The sequence below is a fragment of the Chelonoidis abingdonii genome, chromosome 4, assembly GCF_003597395.2.
Source record: "Chelonoidis abingdonii isolate Lonesome George chromosome 4, CheloAbing_2.0, whole genome shotgun sequence".
NCBI lineage: Eukaryota > Metazoa > Chordata > Testudines > Testudinidae > Chelonoidis > Chelonoidis abingdonii.
The window spans coordinates 27808857-27824190 of record NC_133772.1 but is presented as its reverse complement, the minus strand read 5'-3'; the positions used below and the strand labels follow the sequence as shown (position 1 = coordinate 27824190).

At 40.9% G+C, this 15334-nt stretch overlaps 1 protein-coding gene across 1 annotated transcript in view; it reads right to left on the bottom strand.

Moving 5' to 3' along the window:
- The window catches only part of IPO9 (importin 9), a 209123-nt gene that overhangs the window by 154014 nt on the left and 39775 nt on the right, over positions 1-15334 (bottom strand). The window contains exons 3-4 of the mRNA XM_075064718.1: positions 4113-4199; positions 2760-2961 (exon numbers count right to left, since the gene is read on the bottom strand). Coding sequence (XP_074920819.1) covers positions 2760-2961; positions 4113-4199 — 289 coding nt within the window. The remainder of the gene's footprint in view (positions 1-2759; positions 2962-4112; positions 4200-15334) is intronic.

Sequence of the window (15334 nt, the reverse complement as noted above, 5' to 3'; positions counted from 1 at the left end):
CAGCCTCTGTTGCAAAAAAACTTTCCAATATGAAAAATAGCAGCAAAAATGACCAATCACCCCAAAATTGTTTTTAAAACTACCCTTTCCACTAGATCAACTCTACAAGTAATGAAACAGAGCGATGGGCAGGGAAACCCTTGGGGCCAGGAGAAAGGGAAAGCTGGGGTGTGTGCACACTTGGGGGAATGTGGGGAAATAGGGGAAGTTAGGGTGTGCATACACAGGAGAATTAGAGGTCAGAAAATGGGGGAAAACAGCCAGTAGTTTTTGGCTGCATTGAACTGCTCTTGAAGGAAAAAGCCAGAGCGTACTTGTGAATCTGGCACTCAGATTTAAAATAAAATTAAAGTTCATACTACTTATCTTGAAGTCATTAGAAATCTCAGCACTATCTTTGGGTTTCTTGTTTAGTATTCATGTACGACATCTTTAACCATTTAAAAAAATAAATTCCTAGATAACTGTTAAACTGGCATTAAGGCCGAGTACATATCAGTGATTTAAGGTAAAAAATATTAAAGCGATATTGTAATTAATCTCAAAGAAATCAAAACATGTTAAAGTATGGAAATGAACTACTTCAAACTTTGCTCTGTGATGGCACTATGAGCAACAAAAGGAGAAAAAAATAGCGTTTTAAGAGTCAGTTTAATCTGGAACTACAAACACTATTACGCACTAACCATAATTTTGGCATTATTTCTTGGTGTCACTGCAGGGATTTCTTTCAAGCTAAACAACTCTGAATTTCCTAAACTGGGAATGCTTGTTTTGGGGCGAAATTACATATCTGAAATATTTTCAACCTTAAATTACTGATGTGTAAACTGGTATCTCCACCTTAACCTAGCTTACCATAGTTTTTATCTGGGATACATTAAAGTATTCATGTAGCAAGAAAAACAGGAATAGTGCATATGTGCCTACCAGCTCTGCTTTTCACTGTACAACTTTAATGCTGAATTAACAGCTTTTGCAATTTAGATTAAATGAATAAAGTTATCGATCCTCGTTATAAAGTAATGAAAAATACAAGGCCACATTCATACTTGCTGTGGGGACTATGGCTTTCCATTTTTCTAACTTTAATTTAAAAATCTCAAATATAAAGTATAGCTTTACTCTGAAAAAGACTACAAAATATCTCCTTCCCCAATTTGCTTCCTGGATGTATTCAAAATACCTGCTTACTTTTGTGATAAAATTTGTTGCAGCTTTTTACTCCTGTTAGTCTTGGCAGCCCACTCAAAAGAACTAATGGAATCTGCACTTAGTCTTGTATATCAACAAAAACGCTTTGCTGAGTTCCAAATCAATTACACCAGTTCAACCCAGTGAAACCAATGAGACTACACTGGGGTTGCTGAAGGGAGATTTTCACCTATAGAATTTTTATTACTGGTGACAACACATATAATGGACAAACAACTGGACTCTTTGAGGTGAATTTGTGGAAATGGCAATTACAAATATCTTTTTGCTTATAAAAGTGAGCACATTCAACATGCATGTCTCCAGCATAAACAGAGACCACTTCATAATATCATTTCCACAGAATCACTTTTCAGAGTAGAACTTAATTTTAATGTTGCCTTGACAGTTTTTGCATTTGGTTTTCTTCAACGATACTCAGTTATCTAGTGCTTGAAACTGCATTTCAAATTACAATGCTCCACATATACCCATGCTCATACCTGTTAGAAAAATCTGATACTGATTGTTTTAGAATCATAGAATATTAGGGTTGGAAGGGACCTCAGGAGATCATCTAGTCCAACCCCCTGCTCAAAGCAGAGCCAATCCCTATTTTTTTTGCTCCAGATCCCTAAATGGCCCCCTCAAGGACTGAACTCACAACCCTGGGTTTAGTGGGCCAATGCTCTAAACACTGACCTATCCCTCCCCCCAAGAGTATAACTTTATTCGTAAACAAAATGTATTCAAGCCAAAGGCATAATTCTGTGGGGGAATCCATGGCTCAATTAAAGTATAAATAGTGAGATGTGTGACAAAAAAGTTTTTAAAAACCCCTTAGTTCACGAATACCATCTTTCTTCAAAAAGATTTTAGTATATTTGGAAAGTCTGGTTAAACACAAACCTCATCAGGTGGTGAGAACAAACAGAAGAAATGTCAGATTAAAGTTGTATACACCTGAAAAATAGGATCTTATAACGGAAGTTCCTTCCTAGCAGTATCCTATTAGCACAGCATACTTTCCTCTATGCTGGCAGTTCTCAAACTGTGGGTCAGGACCCCAAAGTGGGTCAGGACCCCATTTTAATGGGGTTGCCAGGGCTGGTTTAGACTTGCTGGGGCCTGGTGCCGAAGCCCAAGACCGAGGTCCTCAGCCCTGGGAGGCAAGGCTCAGGTTATAAGCCTCCTGTCTGGGGCTGAAGCCTTGGGCTTTCCCCAACCCAGGGCAGCAGGGCTCGGACTTTGGCTTTGGTCCCTCCATCCGGGGTAGCAGGGCTCAGGTTTTGGTCCCCCCTCCTACGTCCATGTAGTAATTTTCATTGTCAGAAGGGGGTCATGATGCAATGAAGTTTGAGAACCCTTGCTATGCCTTAATGACAGCCCCAGAACAAGGAAGTTCAGCAGTGACTGAGCTGGAGGCTAATTCCTGAAGCATACAGGCACCCCACTTCTGTTCCAGTTTCTTTACGTCACTCAGGAAGTGGGAATGTGGCACAATACCACCAAAGTCAAGGAAAAACAGGACAACTACTCAAGTCTTGCCATGCATATACACATACCTGTAAGTACTCTCATGGCTCCATGCACTGCATTCAGATCACCACTAACCAGCATCTCCATCAACAAGTTGAAAAGCTGGGGCCAAGCCTCAGGCCAGTCCCAGTGGGCTATGGCTGAAACTGCATAGGCAACACTTGATCGCACTTTACTAATAGATTCTCTCAGTCCATTGGGTAACAGCGCCCTTATGGCAACTTTTGCCTGCAAAGAATAATGATATTTAGCAAGAGAGATCACTTATCACATACAACAATACAGTGTTTTCAAACAGCGCTTATCACATTCTGATACGTATAGCAGATTCTTTTGTTGTTAGTATCAGGTTTATGGGAAGTATCTGAGTGTGATTTCAAAATACGCACCTCTGGATTCCTTTCAATTTATAAAGGAGACAGAGCACAACATGTAGAAATGTATTATTCTTCCCATATAAAACACACCCAAATATAAAAGCTTTCCCAAAAGTAAAGCTGTGATTAAAGTTTAGTTTATTCCTTATACACAGTTTTAATCTCATAAAATCCTTCAAAGGGAAGGAAAGGCATGAGAGCTCCAAGTAATCCCAAATAAAAAAGGAGCCTAGCCTTTCCTAGGAGTTCTAAATCTAGTGGAGAATATACCCGGATCTCTGCTCACATTTAACCCAATTCCTAACACTTTTCATTTTTCCAGTTAGTATTTCCCTGTCAGTGAGCCCCAGTCTAGATGTGCTTGATTTAGCAACCTTAAACAAAAAACTATTAAAAGACTGTTATCTCCTAGGGTGTTCGTTTGTTTTTTCAAAGCAAACTAAAAAACAGAACTCCCACATGCAGCATATTGACACAAATTGAGCTAAGGGAGCAGCTGAGAGCAACAGTAGACTGTCCTCCCTCATATGGATCAGCATTAGAGGGAGATGAGAATTTACCACTAGGTTTGACAAATATTTGTCAACAGCAGAGGAATGGCAAGATTCAGAAATTGTGGGTTCCATTCCAGTCTCTGGAGGGGAGTGTGCTTTGGTGGGAACAGAGTCTTCTGCCTGCTTCCCCACAAGTCTGTCCCCTTCCCCACTCCTTCCAACCTGTCATCGTTCCATTCAGCCCAGTCCCAGTCTTCTTGCCTAGCCAGTCCCAATCTCCTCTGTGGGGTTGCCTTTCTGAGTCAGGCTCTTCCCCCACTTCTTGTTCCGAGTCTTCCTGCCCAGTCAATCCCAGTTCTTCGCTCCCCCCCCCACCCAATTCCTTGTCTGATCTCAGTATGGGTCCCCAAAACAAGACAACCAGAAACCTCAACTTTCCCCAATAATAAAAATCAGTTACAGCAGACAAGCAACATGCAACCAATTCAGTATTAAACAGGAATCTTACCCTTTCTGTGGTCTCTGGATGCCTAAACTTGTCTGACTGGGAACACCAGTGAGTCTCCACATATTGTTTCAAAATTACAGATGCTAACTGTAAAAGGAGAGAAAGGACATGAAGCAGAACTAAAGGAATGGGTCACATTCAGAATAGTTACAAATGTCCCTCCTCATCCCTAAAAATGGGGTTGGCCAAAATATGACACTCTGTGAAAGGAACATGAAACTTTGTTGCAGAGACAAATGGAGTCTGTAGTTATTTACTGTTCATTGACAGCATGCCTGATGCTATACAGAGTCTAGAGATGTTTGATGCCAGCTTCCTATTAGACTCACCCCCATCCCAGAACCTGCTCATCACCAAATCAAGCACCATATTAAATGGCTGATTAAAACTATGTCAAGCCTAACTCAGTATTAACAACATTTTAGAGATCTCTGGGAACATGTCTCTCAGACCCCATTGTTTCCACCTAGCTAGAAAAGAGAAATGGTTAGAAGCAGATGGCTTCCTATGCTGCAAATTATAACGGTTCAATAATTAAAGAAGTGTGGCACTTGCTATTACCCAGATAATTACTAACTACCAAGAAATGCCCAAACCAGAAGATCAAGGTCAGTGAGGTAATATCTTTTATTGGACCAACTTCTATTGGTGAGAAAGACAAGCCAAAGAGAGCTCTTCTTCAAGTCTGGGAAAGGTACTCCGAGAGACATAACTAACTGCAAGATGGAACAGACTGTTTACAGTAAGTAGTTAGCACAAACTCTAAGGGACCGTTCACGGTAGAGTGGCCTGTTACAATCTCTGCAGTCATCGGACAAAATGAGAGGGTTTGTGGGTTAAAGATTGTTGCAATAAGCCATAAATCCAATGTCTGTTCACTCCACGAATTTTAGTGTCTAGCAGAGTTTAAGGACTGATATGAACAGATCTGTGTCTGACTTAAGAACAGTCATACTGAGCCAGATGGAACGTCCATCTAGCCCCAGTATCCTGTCTTCCAACTGGACAAGGCCAGGTGCCCAGAGGGAATGAATAGAATGGGTAATCATCAAGTGATCAATTCCCCATCGCCCATTCCCAGCTTCTGGCAAACAGAGGCTAGGGACACCATCCCTGCCCATCCTGGCTAATAGCCATTGATGGACCTATCCTCCACGAATTTATCTAGTTCTTTTTTGAACCCTGTTACAGTCTTGGCCTTCACAACATCCTCTGGCAAAGAGTTCCACAGGTTGACTACACACTGCGTGAAGAAATGCTTCCTTTTGTTTGTTTTAAGCCTGCTGTCTAGTAATTTCATTTGGTAACCCCTAGTTCTTGTGTTATGAGGAGTAAATAACACTTCCTTATTTACTTTCTCCATACCAGTCATGATTTTATAGACCCCATCATACTCCCCCCTTAGTCGTCTCTTTCCTAAGCTGAAAAGTCTAAGTTTTATTTATCTTTCCTCATATATAAGCTGTTCCATACCCCTAATCATTTTTGTTGCCCTTTTCCAATTCCAATATATCCTTTTTGAGATGGGGTGACCACATCTGCATGCACTATTCAAGATGTGGGCATACCATGGATTTATATAGAGACAACATGATATTTTGTCTCTTATCTCTTTCCTAATGATTCCCAACATTCTATTGGCTTTTTTGACTGCTGCTGAACATTGAGGGGATGTTTTCAGAGAACTATCCACAATGATTCCAAGATCTCCTCCTTGAGCAGCAACAGCTAATTCAGACTCCATCATTTTATATGTATAGTTGGGATTAGTTTTTCAGTGTGCATTACTTTGCATTTATCAACTCCGAATTTCATCTGCCACTTTCTTGCCCAGTCACTCAATTTTGTGAGGTCCCTTCCTACTTATAGGAAACCTGTACAACTCTTCCAAAGAGGAGCCTGGGAGCTTAAATTCATAATGTGTGCTAACTATGTATGCTAAACAATCTCTTACACCTTGCATTTAGCAGTGACACTCTGCGTACCTTTCCCCAGCCCTGAAGAAGAGCTCTTTGTGGCTCGAAAGCTTGTCTCTCTCATCAACAGAAGCTGGTCCAATAAATGGTATTACCTCACCCACCTTGCCTCTCTACTATCCTGGGGACCAACATGGCTACAATAACACTACTTAAAAACCAGAGGATGTAATTATAACTAAGCTTCTAGGACATTTTATATTACACACAAATTCCCTTTTATTCTTTGTGTTTGCCAGACCTCTCCGCCCCCCCTCCCCTTTTTTTTTTTCTTTTTTTTAAAGGACATTGCTGATTTTTACTAAACCTAAAACAGGAAAACACAACTTCAGTTCTAATTGGTATCTAGTAGAATTTAGATAAGAAAATGGTATTGATAAAAATGTAATCAGTTTTTGGATTAAGCTGCTAAAATTTAATACACTTGTTGATAAGCACCACACTAGACAGACTTTCACTCTAGCCTCTGCCTTTGTTAAACCAACAGGGAAACTGAATGACAAGGGGTATGTCTACGCTGCAACATAAGCCTGTCCTTGAGCTTGGCTTACGTTGTATCTACTCTGCAATTGTGCTATTTGGGGACTCAGACCCAGAGTTTCAGGACCCTGCAGCACTGAAGAATCAGACATGGGTCAAGCCAGGACACAAGATCCGAGCCCTACTGCTTTGCAGTATAGACGCAACCCAGCTTGACTCAGGTACTGGAAGTCCACCAGAAGTATCCCACAATTCCATGCGACAACTTCATGGTAGTCCTCTCTATCCTAACAATCTGCAATCCATTCTATTAAAATGGAAGCCATTCTACCCTTTGGTGTGCAGCAGCAGATCAGGTCAGCATTAACACATTCTCTTCTAATCACCAATCTGCAAGCACAGTATCAGAGAGCTCCTGGATTTGCAAGAGGGCAAACCAATCAAGCTTTTTGCAAAGTGAGCTGCTTCATGATTGCAGGAGCACAGCCAAATTCTGGTGAATCTCTGGTGCAAGACAACGTAAATTGTGTATTTCAGGAAAAGCATCAGGAATGACCATGTATACTAGCAGATAGCTAAAAAGCTGGCACCTCTGCAGACTTTCCAGACAGGTGACCAGTGCAGCAAGCATATTAAGAGGCTGAAGAGCAAGTACTGGAAGACCAGAGATATGAACAGCACCTCAGCTAGTTGCCAACATCATTCCCATTTTACGACAACTGAGGGGAGTTCTGGATGCTGCACTAAACACAGAGCCAGCAGTGCTTCAATGACAACCTGGTCAGCCAGGATGTTCCCAGTTGGCCCTTGAATATCTGATGAGAGCCAGCAGCAGGCTCTCAGTGAGAAGCATAGAGTGACTCTTAATGAAACCAGTCCAAGAGCAGGCTGTGGATCAGGATCAACAGCAAAATGCTTGGTTTCCATTCACTGAGCTTACAGAAAACCAGGGGTAGACAGAAGCCGCCACCGAGACCAATAAATGTAAGACTCAAATTTACAGTTTATTACATTAACGGAAAGGATTTCTGCTGTAAGAAGCAATGCAAAACATGATAAGCCCCGGCTTCCAGCATGTGTCCACTAACGACAGATTGTATCACAGCACCTTGGCATACCCCCATCACGTGGAGTTCAAAAAGGCAACATGGCATTTCAAACATTCATAAACAGCTGTAAAACATTATTTCAACAGTTAAGTCACAAGATGGTTGCTAGGGCCATTCTTGTTTTCCTTTCAGTAATAAGAAATTTGCCATTCTGTAATCACTCATCCTGGGTCTATGGAGCCATCTGTAAACAGTGAACGCAGTGTATGTGTTTGGGAAACAGTCTTCTATTTCCAAATTAATCCATTTCAGTTAGAGGTAACCACGCAGTCTGTGAGTCACAAAATCATTTCTTCAAAGTATGAGTGGGATGTCAGTTATTTCCCACAACTGTGCCAGGTGTGGGGTGCAGGAAAGCTGAACATTTCAGAGTGTTTGTGTGAAGAAATAATAGGGTAAGCCAGATGTGAGCTGACAGCATCATGTTCATTCCTTCATGGATTCTGACCCACTCCTGGCTGCTGATCACAAAATGCTTGCGGCTAAAGAGGAATTCCAGATAGTCACATTGCAGGGAAGGGTATATTTTCCAGGCCTCTCTGTGTAGCTGACTAGTCCACTCCACCTCACAAATGTGCTGTTTGGTCACTATATGTTTAAATACTTTAGCTGCATACACTGCAGGTTTCCCTCCAGCAGTTTGGAATAACATCTCCCTCTGCCAATAGGGCACCACAAGAATAGTTATCTCTTCCAAAATATGAAGGGTCTGAAATGAGAGAAAAAGCCTTTTGCAGCAAGGGAGCTATACATCTCCCACCACACGGCAATTAGATATGAAATTTTTATGAAACAAGAAAAAAGATTATAATTTTTAACTTACCATTGTCTCTGCAGTTCTGTAACAAATTAATAAGGCTGTATCCAGAGACAGTATGAGGACTGAATCAAGCCCTTCACAATGCATCAGTTCACTCTAGAAATGTTACATTTTATATCCTTGAGATTCCACAAAAAATTGTGCTTCTCCTTTTTTCCACTTAAAAAAAAATGAACTAATTTAGACAATAACCCTGCTTCTTGTCCTCTTTCAGGACCCTCAAGCTATACTGCCTACTGTTCTTCAGGAACTCAATCCCTGGCCCAATATACCTTCTCAAGCCACTGCAAAATGAAGCATTTCCATGATGAAATTATGGCTGATGTTCTTGACAGGGCAGACCATGTAACACCTGGCCTCCAAAACGCTCACCTGTGGAATGTTAGCAATAGCAATCATCTGATTTTAATTGAAAGGTATTCTCAGGCAGCTAGGATCCAAATCATTCAGAATTCCAGAACTTTTTTGGGAGAACAGAGATAGTTGTGAGAGGCACAGAACCTCACATACCTATTGTATCGGTCCTTCAGAATACTTTAGAGATGTGAGAGGGTCACTGTTACAGCATATATTTTATATTAAAAAAATTAATTGAACAATTTCTAGATTCGCAGCTTTGCAGACAAGTCCTTCCCGCAGTACTAGTATAGCTCAGAAAACAGAGCTCCTATACGCCACTCTCCAGCATGCCACCCTGATCAGAAAGGAACACTCCAAGGACCAAGAGGACTACAGTCTCTAGGCCTATGCTGAGATTGTCAAGTGTGTTAAATGCAATGGTGTTTTGGGGAAATATTAACATTTGTCCACTATGCTCTGGACTAAGGTCACCAATCCATTTCACAGATGTCTCTGGATCAGTCATAAGGATGTACTGTTCATCCACTACTGACTTAGGCCAAAGTAGTAGTTAATCATGCACAGGCTAATTAAATTTATTTACTTAAAAGCTAAGTTATCCATAGGACAGTCAACCTACAGAAAACAAGACATTCTGGCTAGAGAATTAGAACTTTTCAGTGCACCTGGCTGTTTAACATGTCCATGTAAGTGGACAGTTGCCACAAATTGAAAGCCATGGTATAAACAGATACAGGATGCAGATACATCCACAATCTGTTTGTGACATACAGCTACCTTTATGTGCTAGTAGTTTAAGAGTTCAGTTATTCAGTGCATAGCACAATTTTACCTTAGTACCTATTACAATGGGACTGGGGCCAGGTGCTACCACAATACAAACAAACAAGTTAAACAGAACGTTGTCAGCCTGAACCTCTATGAAGTCTAATTCTAAATCAAATCACTTTTCCCCATTTCAGGATTACAAGGGAGAAAATTATTCCACCAGATTATTTATGATTATTAGAAATACCAAGGAAGCCACACAAGAAAATGATAAGATTTTGGTGTTTTATTTTGTTGTAAAATGCTTAGAGATTAAAAGGCACTGAAAACAAAAGAATATTTTGCGGTACAGGGAAGATTGTTTCCATTTCCTTTCTCCTCCCCTGCTACACCTCTCCCAACTACAATTTTCCAGTTGTCTTGCCACCTAGTATTAAAACGGTATTTGTAAAATAAAAACCACTAAAGGAGTAAAATATTTGTATTAGAATTAGCATCACTGTAACCAACAAGAGACGATGCAATTTTAGACTTGTTTTGGTAAGTAGTTAGCACATCGTAGATGAGCTGGTCATAGGAAATAACCTTGGATCGAGTGATCACGAGTTGATTTGGTTTAAATTAAAAGGAAGGATAATCAAAACTAGGTCAACTCTGATTTTTTATTTCTAAAGGGCAGACTTTGGGAGATTAAGGGAATTAATTAAAGAAGACAACTGAAGAGCTCAAGAACTTAAAAGTGGACGAAACTTGCACTTTCTTAAAATCAACTATACAAAAAAAAAAAACTATCTGATATTTGCATCCCAAATGTGACGCTGTAATGGAATCTGAGGGACACTTTATGTTATCATTCATCCTATTATTGTAAAATTGCAAGGAATCTGACCAGATGTCATAAAAGGTGTTAGTAAAAATGTTATGATCTGCAAAGTATGATCACTTTGTTTATATGTTAGTATCATCTTTGTATTATGGAGTTACAGATATATAGGGTACATCCATATTTTCAAACTGGTGCTGTGTCTCTGTGTGACACCCCCAGACAGAATGCCATCAGTGATAGGCCTGCTTGATGGCCCATCAACGGACATCAGCTGTACAATGAACCCATTGAAGGGAGCCAAGGATTATACCTTATGACTCAGCAAGGCATGCAGGGACATGCCTATGGAGAGAACTCTAAGGCCTTTCAATGCCATGTGCTATGAGTTTGTGTTTGAGACAAAGGAAGTACCAGACACATGACAAAAGGGCTATAAAGGGCAGCTGTATCATCTCCATTTTGTCTTCAATCCTGCTTCTTACCTCTGGAGTAACTTTTCTACAAATTGAAGCTCTGAACAAAGGACTGAATGACTCATCCAAGTTGTGGATGTGTTCCAGAGGGATTTTCAAGCTAGTAAATTCACAAACACTGCTAAGAACCTGATATATGGACTTTGAAGTCTTTGTATGTATGTGACTGCATTACCATTTAACAACTCTTCTTGTTCTCTTTTTTTTCTTTATATTAAACCTTTAGTTTTAGAATGGTAAAGGATTGGCCGGCAGCGTGATATTTTGGGTAACATCCAAACCTATAATGACCTGGTAACGTGGCTAGGGTCAGAAGAACATTTTTTATATGTGAGCATAGTTTTAAAATAACTTCAATATTTTTGCTCAATATCTGCATTAACGATTTGGAGGATGGTGTGGACTGCACCCTCAGCAAGTTTGCAGATGACACTAAACTAGGAGTAGTAGTAGATATGCTGGAGGGTAAGGATAGAATATAGAGGGACCTAGACAAATTAGAGGACTGGGTCAAAAGAAATCTGATGAGGTTCAACAAGGACAAGTGCAGAGTTCTGCACTTAGGACGGAACAATCCCATGAACTGCTACACACTAGGGACCGAATGGCTAGGCAGCAGTTCTGCAGAAAAGGACCTATGGATTACAGTGGACAAGAAGTTGGATATGAGTCAGTGTGCTCTTGTTGCCAAGAAGGTTAACAGCATTTTGGGCTGTATAAGTAGGGGCACTGCCAGCAGATCGAGGGACGTGATCATTCCCCTCTATTCAACGCTGGTGAGGCCTCATCTGGAGTACTGTGTCCAGTTTTGGGCCCCACACTACAACAAGGATGTGGAAAAATTGGAAAGAGTCCAGCGGAGGGCAACAAAAATGATTAGGGGGATGAAGCACGTGACTTATGAGGAGAGGCTGAGGGAACTGGGATTGTTTAGTCTGCAGAAGAGAAGAATGAGGGGATTTGATAGCTGCTTTCAACTACCAGAAAGGGGGTTCTAAAGAGGATGGATCTAGACTGTTCTCAGTGGTAGCTGATGACAGAACAAGGAGTAATGGTCTCAAGTTGCAGTTGGAAGTTAGGCTGATATTGAGAAAACTTTTTCCGCGGTGGAAGGGTGGTGAGTACTGGATGGTTCCTAGGGAGATGGGTGAATTCTCTTTCCTTAGAGGTTTTTAAGGTCAGGCTTGACAAAGGCTGAGATGATTTAGTTGGGGATTGGTCCTGCTTTGAGCAGGGGGTTGGACTAGATGACCTCCTGAGGTCCGTTCCAACCCTGATATTCTATGATTCTCACTGTACTGGACCTAGGTGTTGATTGGGAGTCAGAAACTGGAATGCAATAAAGGGGGCTGTGAGATTCCTTTTTTTGGTGTGTGCTTCTTGATAACCAGTGTGGGGATCAGAAACACAGTTTGTGACTGGTTGAAGCGTTTAACTTCAGTGTTAACCACCAGTCTTTGGGAGAATCTGCTTTCCCTTTTGCAGCCTGCCCTGACCTTGGTATTTTCAGTGGGGGCTGCCCCAGGCACTACGGGTCACACCAAGCAAGCAGGGAAATCTTGCAGGGAAAGGATCTCGACCGAAATGGATGACTAACCTCCACAAATAGGTTATTTGGAGTAAAACAGGGAATGGAAAAAGGAGTTGATCAAAAAAACTACATAGTGGAGATTAGAAAATGCATGTATAAAGTGGGAACTGCTAGCAGTCAAGCAAAATTAGCTTTCAACAAGGAAATAAAAATAAATAAGACTTTTTTAGAATAAGGAAAGATGAGGCTGGGCCACTATGCAGTCTGACTGGGAAGGAGATTATCTTTGATCTAGGTATGACCCAAAAACTAAATTAACACTTTGCCGTAGTTTTCAAAAAGGATGATAATATGAAACTTTAGCTGGCACATGGGTTTGCTAGTCTGGTAGCAATGATTTTTAATTACGCTATTTATTTGATGATAGTACTGTACAACTGGAGAATAGCTAATGTTGTTTCTATTTTTAAGGAATAAAAAGTGATCTGAGCAATTGCAGACCTGTTAGTCTGACCTCAGTAGTATGCAAGGCTTTAGAACAAATTGTGAAGGAAGGAAATAAATTAACTTAAATAGAGGTAAATGGGGTGTAATGCAACATAGGTTTATCACAGGCAGATCACACCAGGCTAATCTGATTTCCTTCTTTGAGACAATAACTGCTTTTTAGATAAGGGAAATGCAGTAGATTGAATATACTTGGACTTTAGAAGGCATAAGACATAGCACCACATGGAAAATTATTAGTTAAATTAGGTAAAATGGGGATCAGTACAAGCACTGTAAGGCCAATAAGGAATTGGCTAAAGGGCAGAAGGCAGGTTGTACTGAAAGGTGAAGTATCAGACTGAAGGAAGGCTTCTAGTGAAACTCGTCAAAGATCAGTCTTGGGACCAATCTTATTCAATACTTTTATTAATGACTTTGGCACAAAAAGTAGGAGTGTGCTAATGAAATTTGAGACACAAGGTTAGTGAGGTAATATCTTTTATTGGATCAACTTCTGTTGATGAAAGAGAGAAGCTTTTGAGCTACACAGGTACTTTTCCCAGACCTAAAGACTCTATTGTAGCTCAAAACCTTGTTTCTTTCACCAACAGAAGTTGGTCTAATAGATATTACCTCACCCACCTTCTTCCTCTAATATCCTAGAACCAACACAATGACAAAAACCACTGCGAACTACTAACAAAATCTGCTCATGACACAATATTGGGAGGCATCTTCAATATAGAGGAGGATCAAATATTATACAGGACACTGTGGATGACATGAACATGGAAGTGACAGAAACGGGATGAAATTCAGTAGTACAAAGTCATGCACTTTGAGTCTAATAAGAAGAATTTCTGCTACAAGCTGGCGCTGCATCAGGTGGAAGTAACAGAGGAAGAGAGACCTGGGAGTGGGAGTCGATCACAGGAAGACTGAGTCACCAATGTGATCCAGCTATGAAAAAGACAAATATGATCCTAGCAAATATTAGGCAAGGCATTTCCAGGAGAGAGAGAGGGAGAAATACTAATGCCATTGTACAAGGCATTGGTAAGCCCTCATTTGGAATACTGTGTACAATTCTGATCACTCATAGTCAAGAAAGATTAAATTAATCTGGAACTGGTTCAGAGAAGAGCTATTGGATGATTAGAGGACTGGAGGGCCTATCTTATAAGAGGAGACTGGAAGGGCTTGGCTTGTTTAGTCTAGCAAAACAAAGGCTGAGAGGAGATATGACTGTTCTCTATAAATACCTTGGGGCCAGAGTAAACATCAGGGAGGGTGAAGAGCTAAGTAAGCTCAAGGACAGTGTAGCACAAGAACAAATGGATATAAACTGGCCATGAACAAATTCAGACTGGAAGTTAGAAGATTTCTAACCATCAGAGAGGTGAGATTCTGAAACTGTCCCCCTCCGCCCGCCCCACAAAAAAAAACAAACAAAAAAAAAGTTGTGGGGGCAAACAACCGAATTAGTTTTAGAAGAGCTGACAAATTTTTTGAGTGCGCTTGTATGAAGGGGTTGCTTGTGACAGTAGGTGGCAGGGTTCAACAGCCCTGGAGTTCACTTTTAGTTTGTGTCTTGTTTCTAACAGCTCGTGCTTCATGGTTTCAGCTAGGCACCTGCAGAGTTCACGAAGGGTTATCCCCAACCTCATCAATGTATTTTGGGAGTTTTATCACCATCAGGGATGGCTATGACTGGGGATGGGACACGAGGCAGGGTGGGCCAAGGCTTTGAGATAGCACCAAGTAGTCTCTCTCCCACGTGCTTGGCTAGCTGGTTCTTGCTTACATACTCAGGCTCTGATTGATCACCATTTGTGGGGTTGGGAAGTAATTTTCCCCCAGGTCAGATTGGCAATGACCCTGGGGGGGGTTTCATCCTCCCCTGCAGTGTGTGGACGAGGGTCACTTTCCAGGATTTTCTGGGTATATCTCATTAAATCATTTCTATGCCACTGCAAGGGCCTCCTATTCTCTGTCTGTAGCACATAATAGTCTAGTGTCCTGGGAAATGTAATATTTTGGTCTAATTCCAGTTGTTGAATTTAATGCAGGGTGCTGGATGCCTATGATATACAGGAGATCAGAACAGATGATCTGGTAGTCCCTTCCAGCCCTAAACCGTGACTCTGAGATATGGCAATTTTCTCCAATATCTTTAAAAACCCTTTCTGAATTCAGTTTAAATAGAGTTTGAAGTCCACTGTATTAAAAACAAAGTTTAAGTATTATTGTGGAATTGTATGTAACTTCTGTAGGGGAGAGACGTGACTAATGCAAACCTTGGGAAGGGTCAGAGTTTCAAAGGACCATTTGAAACAATGAGCCAGACAAGAATGAACTTTATGAACCTGTAACCTTGGAAAACCCCTTTG